Consider the following 14,572-nt stretch of genomic DNA (forward strand, 5'->3'; position numbering starts at 1 on the left):
ATGTAAACAAGCACTTTAAATTTTTTTAATCTATTCAAATAAATAAATTAAAAAAAAAAACTTGTTGAACGAAATTATTATCACGCATTACTCAATTATATGGATTACAAAGACTAATCTGTTGAATTTATTTATTAGCAGGAAGGCCTGAAATTGTTTAGAATTAAATTAGAACCATTACTATGGACTTTTTCACTATGCTCATAACACTATATTACTTTGTTTTTACTATTCCTTCATTCTCTAAAATAGTCGAAAGAAGCTGAAATACTGAAAAATTTTGTGAATTAGTGTTTTATACATATGCATTACCTTATAATCGGTAGTACAGATTTGAAGTTTTAAGAGATTTCTCACCCCATGTGTCACTGAAAGATTGGGGGGGGGGACACACATTCAGTACATAGAGAGTAACATTAGGTTAGGAAGGTACTTAGAGATTCAAGACTAATTCTATTGTCTTCTCCTGAAAATGTTATACATCTGATTTAAATTACATAAAAATAGGATATACAAGGTGCCTTAAATAAGTTTCCAGACTTTATCGTATGGGCACTTTTATTGATAGTACACACATGAAATCATAAAAATTGATCAATCATCTTATAAGATGTACAGTAACAACATATTGAATTTTCAAGAGTCTACAATAATTTTAAATATCTATACAAAAAAAGTTTGGAAACTTATTGAAGACACCTTGCATTTGAAGTTTAAGAGGTTTATGCCTTCATAGCCTTCTTAGAGGTGCATTTAAATATTCAGGACCACTTCCATTGTCTTCCTCAATTAAAATTTACATGAGAATACATTTTTAGATTAAATGTAAATCTTTAACCTTTCTTTCTATAGGGAACACACAAACATCGAGCTTTATAGAGTGACTTAAACATAATTAAAACTAAAAGAAATCATTAAAATGTCAGGGGTGTGAGTTCCGTTATAGAAGCATTGATTTAATTTGAATAAACTACGCATCGGGTGCACTTGAAAGCCAAATTACAATGCAATATTAGGAAAATAAACAAATATTTTATTTGCTTGAAATTTATAATCTATATATATAAAAGTGAAAATGTGTGTATGTATGTTCGCTTTTTGTGTATGTCCAAGAAAGGCTTTTTTCCGAGGAGTGGTCGGTCGGTTCACAACTTCTTAAAACTTTTTATATCACATATAAATCATAATATCTACAAGTTAACAACTGAGGTCGCCTGTCTATTTAATTTGCTCGACTTCGGAAAGATAAATATTCAGCATTTTTTGCTTGCCGTATGTGGATTAGGCTTTTTCGTATAATAAAAGTGACACTAATTCTGGCGGTATTTTTCCGGTCGCGATCGCCGGAAATGTCTGAAAGTAATCAGCTTTGATCAATGTGGAAATATTTTCCTTATAACAGACAATTGCTATTCAATTTGGACAAGGGGAGCTGCCCCCCCCCCCAACATCTTGTGGGAAAATAAAAAAAGTGTTCCTGCATTACTACCCCGCAGTCAAAGTTGTCCTCATTAAGTCATTAAAACATGCACCTGGCAATTTAAGTAATTAAATAAATTCAAACGTGTTTCCATTAGTATGTCGCGGTGGCTAACGTCACACATGTTCTTTTCACACTTTAATTCCCAAGTTGTCTCAAGGGTTCGGGTTCGAGCCTCATACTCACCTACCAAAACCTTTTTTTTAATTTTAACCTCCCTGCCCCTGGAGTTTTGATTTACCCAAAACCACACACACCTCCAAACATCCGGGCAACGCCGGGTACCCCCCGCTAGACTATATATATAAAAGCGAAAATGTGTGTGTGTGTGTATGTCTCGCAAAAACTTTTGATAGAGGCGACAGATTTTCACGAGATAGGTATAATTTTCAAGCTCGAACCTTCGCCCGACAAATATTGAAAAATTGGCCAAAAACATTCATTCCTTCACCCTCAACCAGACCCTTTTCTACCATGAGGGGTGGAAAAAGAAATCGTATCTTCATGACAGATGGCTTCTACGCATGCGTCAACATGCGCAAAAGATGTTGTACCTAGAATTTGTTTAAATATTATAAAAACCGACCTAGATTCGTCCACACGTTCAAAGCGCAATGGATTTATTGACAGCATCGTTGTCTTAATAATGCAGGTTCAATCCGAATTATCAGATATATATTTTTTTGATTTTTAAACTTTTAATATTGAAACAAGGGTATTTATACCATTTTTTTTTTTTTTGCTGTTTTTTTTGTTTTGTTTCTTTTCCTTTCTTTTGGATTTTGTTTATCCGATTTTTTTTAAAAGAAGTTTTACGTCCGTTCGCTTCAACCCCCCCCCCCCCCCGGACAGCGTCCTTATCTTAAGATTGCAGGTGCAATCCCAGTTATCAGATATATTTTTTTTTCAATTTTTAAACTTTTAATGTTGAAACAAGGACCTTTATTTTTTTTTCGCTGTTTGTTTTTTTTTTTGTTTTTGTTTTTCTGAACACGTTCATTTTTTTTTTTTTGGTTTTTGTTTACCCAATTTTTTTTTGAAGAAGTTTTACATCCGCTGTTTTGTTTTTTCCGATTTTTTAAAAAAGTTTAAACAAGGTTATTACTACTTCGCTTATTCTTCAACCCCCCCCCTTACATGCACACCTCCAAACATCCGGGCAACGCCGGGTACCCCCGCTAGTTTAAATATATTTTGGAGTCAAGTTCCATCCTCATTATGTTGTACATCTTTTTTTTTTTTCTTTTTTTTTCTCTTCTTTCTTGCCATGTTGTAAAGTTGGAGAAAGAAAAGTCAGTTAATAAAGATCCGCACGTTGTCTCCCAGCGGTTGTATTTTGAAATGTCGGAACAGTGCGTTGGCTACACAAGACTAACGTCAGGGGTGTGAGTTCCATAATCGAAGTGTTGATTTAATTTGAATAAAATAAAGCGCGCCTGATGCGTATTTTATTTTATATCATTAAAATATTTGAATTAATAACCTAACAGTAATATTGTATAACAAGTATTTAGTTAGTAATTAATTATTATTAGTCAAGTATTTCTTTTTCAATTGGTAGAAAAGATTAATGGCAGTTTTTAATAACAAATAATACATATTTTTGTTACTTCTCTAGTGAGACATAGGATATTTGTTTTTGTAACAAAAAGCTTTGGATAAATAATTTAAATGAAATTAAAAAAAATAAGTTTTTGCTACAAAGTGCTTAAAAATAAGAAGGGGGTGACATGTCGACCAGTTTATTATATATTTTTTACTTTCTCTTACCATGCCCTTGGTTGTTGACACAGTTAATTTGTCCTTGACTTCCAAATGGACTGTCGGGTGGACTGTTTGGTTCTGAACTGTTGGAGGTCACGCTGTGACTGTTCCGTCGAGAGTATGAAAGGCCTTCTATAAAAATAGAAATAATCATAGGTTACTTGGAATGCTATAAGAATGTTTGACAAAATTATGAAAAATCTAAATAATTTAACAAGTCAGCTGAATACCTACAAAACAGGTGAGTGTACATAGTTGATTGTTTTTTTTTTTTTTTTTGTGGTGATTAAGCTATTAATAAAATTATAGATAAAAAAAAACAAAACTAACACTTCTCAAATATAAGAGCACATTTATGATAATGTTTATTTCATAGTTTCTCTCATTTTCAAGAGAATATTTTTTTTATCAGGAAAAGATTATAATTTTAATCACCAAAATTAAGCAATTGTCAATATTTGAATAGTTGTAAATATTACAATCTAGAATTTGACATAATATTTTTGGATCCAACATAAGCATATTTATAACAAAAAGAAAACCTTAAAAAGAAAACTTAAAAAAAAAAAAAAATCTTTAATAAAAAAAATATCACAGAATTTTTAGGATTAATAATTTGTACTATTTAGACTACTGTTCTCATCTTGGTTGGTTTTTTTTTTTTGTTGTTTTTTTTTTTGTTGTTTTTTTTTTTTTCACAACATTTCGACCATTGTAACCTTCGATCTTCTTCAGGTGCATCTTTTTTTTAACTTGGGATTCTTTATGTCAAACTCAGAAACCTGTTAAGAATTTCAAATGGAATTCTTTACCTAACCATCGGGGGTCGAGTGTTCTCATTTCATTGGCTAGAGTGCGACAATGATTTCCAAGTTTAAAAAGATGTACCTGGAGAATGTTGGAGATTAGATAGAGCAAAATGTTGCAAAAATAGGAACCAAGATTAGAATAATAGACAGATAAACCAATATACCTTATAAAAAAAAGGTAAAAATAAACTTCAAATTACAAACACTTTTTTTAATATAAAGGAGCAGCATCCCATTCAGCAAAAGAAAAATGAATACACAATCGATAAAAAGTCTACAAAATGTTAAATAACTAAATTTTTGTGAAACATAGAAAATAAGATTTTCAAAGAAGTCAGAAATCAGTTGAACAATATTAAAAAAAAATTTTTTTCTTTGAATAGATGAATCAAAGTGTTCTTTAAATTAATCTCAATTAAAAAAAAACAAAACATTATTCTCAGATGAACCTTGTAGTTTTTGACCAAGAAAGTTGACAGATTAAGGGGAAGTAATTTCATATGCTGCAAACAAGAATTCAATATAAAAATGTGTTCTGACTGGCAACCACAGTAGAAAATAATTATATATATGTATATATAAAACATACACACTTAAAAAAGAATCCTATAACTTCGATAACTATAACCAATAATCAATCAATTGCCAAGGAATAATAAAATCAATCAAAAAATGGTATCAATATTCATAGAATTTTAGCTCAATTAGAAATTTGAAGATGAAATGTTTGCATTAAATTTTAACATTAATTAACACACAATGACTTTTTTTCACAAAAATATAAACTTGTTTAAGCAGATTTTAACTTTAATACACTTAATACTCTTTTGTTTGTTTGAGCAATGGAGAAGAAACATTTAATGACTTAATTCTACAAGAACGTATTTATGAAAACCAATTTTTCTTTTAGTTATAGAATGCTTTAATAACATATAATCTTATGTTTCTCCAGCTCCCCTGAACTGTAGCCAAGTCTAATATACTGAACCAGCAGTAGCGACTCTCAATGTCACATTATAGTATTTCTCATTCATTCTTTTACACACTTGTTTTATAGTTCTTTCTTTTGTTTGTTTCTTCAAGACCTGCCTTTTTTTTTCAGTTTTTCTATCTAACACATTTATATTAAAATAAGCATCACTTATTTGAATATATATTTTATATTCTATGCCTATACTCCTATTGTCATTTCTAGATGATTATTATTATTATTATTGTTATTATTATTATTATTGTTGTTGTTATTATTGTTGTTATTATTATTGTTGTTATTATTATTGTTGTTATTATTATTATTATTATTATTAGGTTTAGTGTAAAATGTAGAAATTGGTGCGCTTCTTCACTATTGGGATGAAATTTCAGAAATCATAATACTGAATTTCACATGAAAACAATTGTATCTACATATTCCTCGTACTTTTAAGATGATTATATCCAAAAATTACGAACATCGATAAGATAGAAAATTATTTATTAAAGAAAATAAAAATTTTCATCTGCTAACACAATTAAAGCTGTTTTTTTTTTACTAATTCAGTAATATTCAGGTAATTTCAACTGCATAATTTGGAAGCTATCATTATAATTTACTAGAATTGACAAAAAAAATCAGTTGAAACCATTGTTTTTTACCTTAAAACTCCATTTATCGACTACAAAATTTTGTCCTAATAGTATGGGAGTGGCGAAATTTGATCTTCAAAAATAAACACTCGAAGATAGAATTGTTTTGCTTCATAAGATATTTCTGTTATATTCTCTCATCCAAACGAATGAAAAAAAAACAAAAAAAAAAAACTTCCAAATTAACATTTTTCACAAAATTCATACATGAACATCATTTTTCCTCCTTTTCTATAGAACAAATCAATTAGTAGACAATAGCAATTCATCGATTGATCATGCGAGTATTAGAAATAAACAACAACAAAAAATGAACAAAGATGAGAAACGTGGGATTTTTACACAAAATAACGAAAGAATGTTTTATTCTCTAAAAAATATATATATATATATATATATATATATATATATATATATATATATATAAAACCTTATTTTCTGTTGCAATAAAAAAAATGTACAAACACTCAAATAATCACTAACTTCCATTGCTTTTATTTTTTCTTTAACAATTATTTCAGCATATTTACATATTTCAAGTATTTTATTATGTTTACAAGTGTAACATTAAATAGATTTAAATAAAACTTATTTAAATACTAATATTTAACACAAGACAACACAATTTTTCATCAACTTATGTTCAGGTAACTAAACTGAGGTTTTACTCATTTTGAATATCTTTACACATTCATTAAGCAGATGGAGGTGGATATGAAGAGCCATTGTCTCCTGTCTATTTTTTTTGAGACTTAATGACATCTAATTATTCCCCACAAACTCTGTATATGTTAAGAGTTGAAAGTAAATATTAAACATCTTAATAAAATTCATAAAATAAAAGAAATCATGTTTGGGTGTATGGGCAAGAGGGCTAGATTTAAATAAAAACCGAACATAGATTTAAATAAAAATCGAACATACATAAAATAGTTGAACAATTCCATCCACTCTCAAAAGAAATGAATTGAATAATGAGTGAATGAGACAGGCTTACGAAATGGTAACTGACCGTCGCAACGTCCAGGACTAGATCGGTTGGAACTGACAGGAGACACCGTGGTACTGGGTTCAGAATCACTGACAGCAGCTGAACTTGGCTGTGAAATTTGCTTTGGCCGGTACGCTGACAAAAATAGACGAGATTAATGCACGTACACGCACGCACACTAAAATGGACGAGAAGCTAAGTGAGCAGAGGTAAGGGCACAAAAGCATCGAGGATTAGAAGGTAGAAACAAAGTGCGACTCTTTAGAACAACAACTCAAAGGTTTTTGTGGAAAAAAAGGGTAAAAATTCCTACAAATACAAACCTACATAAACCATCTAGAAGTTTGTTTGACTATTATCCACAACAGTTTCATCAGAATGACAACAAACTTAGCAAGTGTATGATATATATATATATTGCAATTAGGAAGGGAAGACTTTTATGATTTATGATTAAAAGTAAATTTGTATATATATATAAATATATATATATATTCTTTTAATCTTCTCTCCAGAAAGGGGAACAGGAGAGGAAAGAAAGAGAAATGGAGAGCCAGCTGACTGGTTTCGACCCTCGCTTCTCAAAGCTGTATCGAGGGAATTTTTAAAACAAAGAGTGAAAAAGCAATAAAAATTGCGTTTTATTCAATTTACGGGGAGAAAAAAAAAAAAAAAAGTGGAAAAACGATTAAAATAAAATAGCGTTATGGTCGAATACCCTAGAGATTAAAATTAGAATTTTTCCATTACGGCATATTAAATTATATATATATAGAAGAATAACAGTATTCCAAAATCCAAATATTTATTTTTCATTCAAAACAGCTCCTTCTGCATATTACAATTTCGGTATATTGTTTTACAGATTTGTTTCATTATGCAGAAATTCCCCTCTAGTCTTATATATATATATATATATATATATATATATATATATATATAAAAGCGAAAATGTGTGTATGTATGTTCACCTTTTGTATATATCCAAGGAAGGCTTTTTCCGAGAAGCGGTCGATCGGCTCACAACTTCTTAAAACTTTTTATATCACATATAAATCATAATATCTCTGAGTTAACAACGGAGATCGCCTGTCTATTTAATTTGCTCGACTTTGAGAAGATAAATATTCAGCATTTTTCGCTCGCCGCATGTAGATTAGGCTTTTTCGTATAATAAAAGTGACACTAATTCTGGCAGTATTTTTCCAGTAGCGATCGCCAGAAATGTTCAAAAGTAATCAGCTTTGATCAATGTGGAAATATTTTCCTTATATCAGATAATTGCTATTCAATTTGGACTAGGGAAGATGCCCTCCCCCCAACATCTTGTGGGAAAATAAAAAAAGTGTTCCCGCATTAAATAAAATACTACCCCGCAGTCAAAGTTGACCTCATTAGGTCATTAAAACGTGCACCTGGCAATTCTAAGTAATTAAATAAATTCAAACGTGTTTCCGTTAGTATGTCGCAGTGGCCCAGTGGTTAACGTCGCACATGTTTTTTTCACACTTTAATTTCCAACTTTGCCTCAAGGGTTTGGGTTCGATCCTCATACTCACCTACCAAAACTTTTTATTTTATTTTACCCCCCCCCCCCCGTTTTGATTTATCCAAAACCACACACACCTCCAAACACCCGGGTAACGCCGGATACCCCCCGCTAGTCTATAATATAAATTTCACCTGTCTGTTTAAATGTATGTATGTATGCATATATATATGTATGCATGCATGGAAATTGCTCAATTTGTATGCCACATCTGCTTCAAGATGTGCAAATCTGCGGTGGGAGTGCAGAGTCATCTGAGATGGCATGAACGACAAGATTGGGAAAACTCAATGTGACGGCAATCATCTGGAAAGATGCAGCAATCATCATGTATGTATGTCTTGCAAAAACTTTTGACAGAGGCTACGGATTTTCACGAGATCAGTATCGTTTTGAAGCCTGACCGTTCGGATGACAAATATCGAAAAATCGACTAAAAACATTCATTCCTTCACTCTCACTTTTCTACAGGGAGGGATCGCTTTTTTTTGCAAATATTTTCGAAAGTCCTCCCCTCTTTTCGATTGACTAGCCTTAATTTAAACCTTCGCCACTTCCGGTTTGGTGATGGATGCAACAGAAAAGACGTAATTTTTTTCTTTTTTCACATTCTTTTCTTCCTTCAAGGTACGGGTTTGAGCCTGCCTACTACTACTTTTATTTTTGCTCAACACACATCTCCAAACACCTGGGCAACGCCGGGTACCCAGGCTAGTCTTCAATAAAGCAAAACTTATCAAGTTAAATGCCATAGTTTTTTTTTTTTCTTCTTAATTTTTCCCTCTTTTACTTTTCCTAATTGTTCTAATGATATAATAAAGTTATTATCATCTTTCATTTAATATATATGTTATTTCCGCCCATTTAAAAAACATTTTCTTAACTGTTGAGCACTGTCCATGAAAATTTAACCAGTTATCCGATGTGTGGGATCGTGACCTCCAGTCACTCAATGATTGTAAATCGTCATTTAATAACGTTTACTAGTGTTTACTAGTATATGTAGGTATTAAAAATGATTATCTATATATTAATACGGTAGCGTGTATGTTCTTTTGTGTGTCACACTTACATCCGGGTCGTTTAATTGTTATGTTCTTCTATTTCTTGTCATGAATAATTTTACCAAGAATACTTCATAAGTTTTGGTTTCAGTTTCAATTATAGCTGATTGCACTTAGGTCATCTATTTTTTTTATAAATAATTTTATCAAAAATTCTTCATAAATTTTGGTTTTGGTTATGGCTGAAGGAACTCAAGTTATATATATATATATATATATATATAGGAGCAAATAGTTAAAACATGTTAAAAAACACTTATGTATATATATATATATTTCATAAATTTTTTATTTCGGTTTCGATTCAAGCTAATGCACCCAAGTATATTTTTTTATTTTTGAAATCACAACTTTATAATATATAAAAATCGATAGAACATTAACTTTATAATAATATATACGAAATCTGCAAGAATTAAAATATCATATTTAAGTGTACTTTACGACCAGGCTTTACGGGGCATTCATGCTAGCTTAGATAAATACTTTTGCAGTTTTAACAAAAAAGCTACAATAATATCAGAGCGTCTCCATTTACGTTGAACATCTACAGAATGCCAACATCAATATATTACATATGAATGGGTTTCTTGTAGAATTTCCACAGGTCCCGCTAGTTTATAATTATAAGTATATATATATATATATATATATATATATTTATATATATATATATATATATATATATATAAATAAATATAAAATTAATGAAATTTTTTTTTTCAGCTACATTTCTACAAATAGGAAACAGAAATATTACATCATCTACTGACAGGTGAAGCACTCCGGATTACCACGCCCAAATAATTTAAAGAAGAACTAAACCACAACAGAAACATCTGATGACTGCCTCTTTAAGACCATAAAACTTGATAAAATTGTTAGGACCTGTGGAGTGAACTATATATCTTCTAGCGTTGGGACGATTAATCGGAATCGGAAAATTTTTTAGCTTTTTGGAGTAGCGGAATCGGGAAAATTTGAGCCTATTTTCCGATGCCAAAACCCATTCCTTTAATTATCTATTTTATTTTATTTTGTCTTTATAAAACATCTTCCATTGCTTGTAGTAATAATAAAATAATATTTATTGATTTAAACTTCCAGTAAGACTAAAATCTCTAGATCACACCCTCACAAGTGTGTTTTTACGTTTGAGAAAATACATGCACATTTAAGATGTCGTTTTACAGCAATCGGAATAAAATAACAACTTCATACTAAAATATTTAGAGATTTATAAAGAATTGGAATCAGTAATTGTATTGGAATCGAGAATTTTGTACGGAATCAGTAATTGTATCAGAATCGAGAAAAATATTGGAATCGTTCCAACACTAATATCTGCATTGCTTATTAAAAAAAAAGTATCTTTTTTGGAACATGTACAGTTTAATCAAGACATTAAAAAATGAAAATATCGAAAAAAGATTATATTATACACATCCGTTTTGGACTGAAGATCTCCAGAAAAAAAAATTTCACTTAATTTGATTGAGTAGGGTTTTTTTTTTTGCAGAGGAAAAACACGTTTTTATGACAGCGCGTTAAAGATAGAAATCTTTGAATTTTTTTAACATACCATTGAGAGATAACTCAGTCCGATACTCTCTTCCCATCTTTAATACTAGCTTTTCTTCCTAAAAATCGAAGCTTTTCCTCAATATCATAAATTGTTTTTTCATTGTAAAAAAAAAAAAAAAATACTTGAGGAAATTAAGTGAAATTTTTTTTTCAGAGAACTTCATTCCATAACTGATTCATACAATTTAAACTTTTTTTTCGATATTTTCATTTTTTAATGTCTTGATTAAACTGTACAAGTAGCAGATTTTTTACATTAATTTCCTTTAGTTAAAAAGAAGATGTCACTTCATTAACATTCCTAAATAATGCCTACACATTTTTGCATTATCGTATTTATATCCTGGGGTGAGATCATTACATCTAATCAGTATGCGTCCCATTGTACAAGTCATCTGATTAACTGGAGATAATAGTCTGAAAAACAAACAAAACTTACATATGTTAATTATACCTAATCTCATAATATATTTATCAGCCAAGAACGTCAAGTAGAAAAGACTGAAGAGCTACAGAGCAAACAAAGCCAACAGGATTGAATTTGTGAGAAGCAAAAAAGAAAAGCCAAGGACGATAAATATGGAAAATGAAAATTCGAGAACAAGTAGTTTTGAAGGTTTCGGGTTAAACGGTGAAATATATCAAGTGATAACCTCACAAACAAGCTGAGAAAAAATGCAAGATTTGCATAAAGGAACATAAAGCAAAAAAAAAAAAAAATGCAAAAAATACAATAGAATGGGAGATTCAAGATAATATTTTGATACTCGGATCACAGTAACAACAAAGAAACAAAAGGGTATAAAGTCTACATCCAATTAAACAGAATATCGTTTCTTCATATTTGGAGGTGTGAGAATTATCTTTATGATTATTAATTCATATTTATCCTTTTCTTACGACACTATTCATTTAAAATTATAAAAGAAAATGTTAGTAAAACATGCATAGCATGAACTCGTTTCTCTGTCACAACTGAAAAGATTTTCCTTTCTTCCACTGTGTAACCAGTGTCAGGCAAAATTTCCATGAACAGAGTTTATTTGCAAGAACTTTTCTCATCTGTGGAACACATTACCGTGGGACTGCTTTCCTGCAGACTATAACGTGACCATCTTCAAATCTAATGCCAACAGATATTTGTTATAAAACATTTCCATTAGTAATAAAACTTTATTTCATTAATCATTTTTAATCCTTTTATAATATTCATTAAACTGACATTTTGTTTACTCACATCTTTGATCTTGAAAAATGGTGGCTCGTTTGGGATTTTTTGTTCAATTTTGTGTTGATATATTCTGCATTATTATTTTACTTTAGTTAGTTTTTTAGAGATCAAGGGGATCCGTCCTAGGGCTAACACTTGATATCATTATGATCTGAATTTATATCTGAGAGCTCTTTTAAGAATAGATGCTGTTCCCTTTATGGCTGCTATCTGTATTTTGTGCCTGCTTCATCCTCCAAGGATTGTTTTCAAGTATTTTTTAAGATTTTTTTATTAGTATATTTTAGTAATAATTAGATGAAGTACTTGTCTGCAGCAGGTTTCCTGGTCATGAAACTGTTCTAGTGGAAGATTTTGGAAACTCTCACAGTGAATATTGAGTTTTGCCAATAGAGGAGCTATATATTAATTGTGTCTCTTCGAATAAATTGCAGTTGTTCTTGACTTTTAGGTAATTTCAAAAATCTGATTTTGGTTTTGTCTGGTTTATGGGCATATCGACTCTTTTGGGATTATTTAATACTGAAACAATACCTAAATTAAAGGATTCATTTTACATGATTTATTAAGCACAATTTATTATTTTACCTATAGTTGGAGGGGGTCAGCAGTTAATACTTTTCTCAACAGTATTATTAGTGTGTAATGAAGCACAATAAAGCAGAGAGGATTTGAACTTTGCCATTGTCAATTCAATATGCAATGGCAGTATTCATTAGGTCAATCAAGTCTCCCCCCCTCCTAAGCAATATGATGATGACTTTTGTAATCTTATTATAAATCTTTTTTTTTTATATGTACTTTAATAATACAAGAACTTAATTCTGAGATTGAGTTATGTTTGAAAAAATCCATTCTAAATGTTCTAATTAGCCATATTTTATAGTTAACTTAACTAGTAACCCATCTCTCTATCTCTATGTATTTCTCTCTCCTTCTTTCACCACGTTCATTCAACTACTATCTAATATTTCTTAATGTCTTTGTGAGCATTTATAGAAAGAGTGACTTTGTTTGTTTTTTTTCCAAATCTAATCACCTAATTTACATATATGGCTGTACCACACTACAAGTGACGTGCAGAGAACTTTTTCAGGACAAGTACAGTTGTTCAAGTGAAAAAAAACTGCAAAACATAGTAATGAACATGGTGGGGAACAGGCCTATAATAAATTCCTCTGAAAACGGCACTTTTAAAACAGGAGTAAAGGGGACAGGTGCTTGAGAACCCCCCCCCCCACACACACACACCTTTGCATGTCCCTGCACTACAAATTTCAATTTTTAGTCTACAGACTCGAAATTTGATATACAGGGTACTGAGATTTAAGAAAATCGATGTGATCGGTTTTCGGCCAGAAATTTGGCTGTTAAGGGGTCAAAGTTCAACGATTTGACCTTTGACAACTCTACCAAACTCCTCTGACAATTTGGGATCTAAACACTTGAAATTTTAGATATAGGTTCCTTGGACATGGATCTAACTTAATAACTTGATTTGAGCACAAAACAATAAATGTTAAGGGGTCATAATAGGGGTCAAAGTTTAAAAAATTGACCTTTTTTTTTTTTTTTTTGCTCAGCATACACCTCCAAACACCCGGGCAACGCCAGGCCGAAATACTAATATATATATAAATTAAATAGTTTCTTTATGTGTATATAAGAAAGAATAATACTTCTAATGGGTGCTGGAAATTTGGAGAGATTTGTTATCATAAATAGAACATTGTTGCAGAAACCCCTACAGCTATTGTTAGTCAACAATTACTGATAATGACTTATACAAAAACTCTTAGTTTCTTAAAAGATCTGCCACAGTTTATGAATTTTTTAAATAGAATCCAAGTAGGATAAATAGTAGTAGTATTTGTTGTGACCCAGCGCATCACAGGTACATCTCATATAATTTAATGTAATATTAATTAATATTAATTAGCAAATTGTATATGAAAAAGATAAAATTCATTTGTGTGTGTGTGTGTGTGTGTTTTTTTGTTTTGTTTTTTTTTTCGCACAAGCTCTTTCTACTTTTTATGATTTTTAAAAAATTCATATCAGGAAAATATTTAGTATTTTTTTTTTTATATAATTTTTTTTCTTTTTTTATAAAAATTCAAAATCAGGATAAATATTTAGTATTTTTTATATTTTTTTTTTTTCTTTTTATGATTTAAAAAAAATTAAAATCAGGATAAATTTTTTTATTAATAAACCAATAATAGCAAACAAATGTTTTCTTTATGATTTTAGATTGTAATGTGTTTTGGCATTTTCTCTAAACTGCCCAGACGATTCTGATAGTAGCACGGTCTACTAAAAAAATAAAGCTTCTTGCATCGTATTTGGTTTGTAAGTGATTTCTAATATTTTAATTAACCATGCTTCTAGTGTATTGAATTTTATAAAAATTATATTTGATTCTTTAAATGAAGCTATTCTTGTATCGATACACCTTCACAAAGAAAAATTAA

The 14,572-nt window shown here is 30.2% G+C and overlaps 1 protein-coding gene across 13 annotated transcripts in view; it reads right to left on the reverse strand.

Moving 5' to 3' along the window:
* Nucleotides 1-14,572, reverse strand: part of LOC145255607 (SLAIN motif-containing protein 2-like) — a 291,352-nt gene that overhangs the window by 12,214 nt on the left and 264,566 nt on the right. For 5 of the 13 annotated variants that reach the window (XM_080114151.1, XM_080114168.1, XM_080114125.1 and 2 more), the window contains 2 exons: nucleotides 6,677-6,805; nucleotides 3,251-3,376 (listed from right to left, as the gene is read on the reverse strand). In XM_080114151.1, the coding sequence (XP_079970277.1) occupies nucleotides 3,251-3,376; nucleotides 6,677-6,805 (255 nt within the window). The remainder of the gene's footprint in view (nucleotides 1-3,250; nucleotides 3,377-6,676; nucleotides 6,806-14,572) is intronic. The other 8 variants (XM_080114160.1, XM_080114182.1, XM_080114135.1 and 5 more) reach the window with 2 other exon arrangements.

This window comes from Euprymna scolopes, chromosome 3, assembly GCF_053919585.1.
Source record: "Euprymna scolopes isolate OS-2025 chromosome 3, ASM5391958v1, whole genome shotgun sequence".
Taxonomy (NCBI): domain Eukaryota; kingdom Metazoa; phylum Mollusca; class Cephalopoda; order Sepiida; family Sepiolidae; genus Euprymna; species Euprymna scolopes.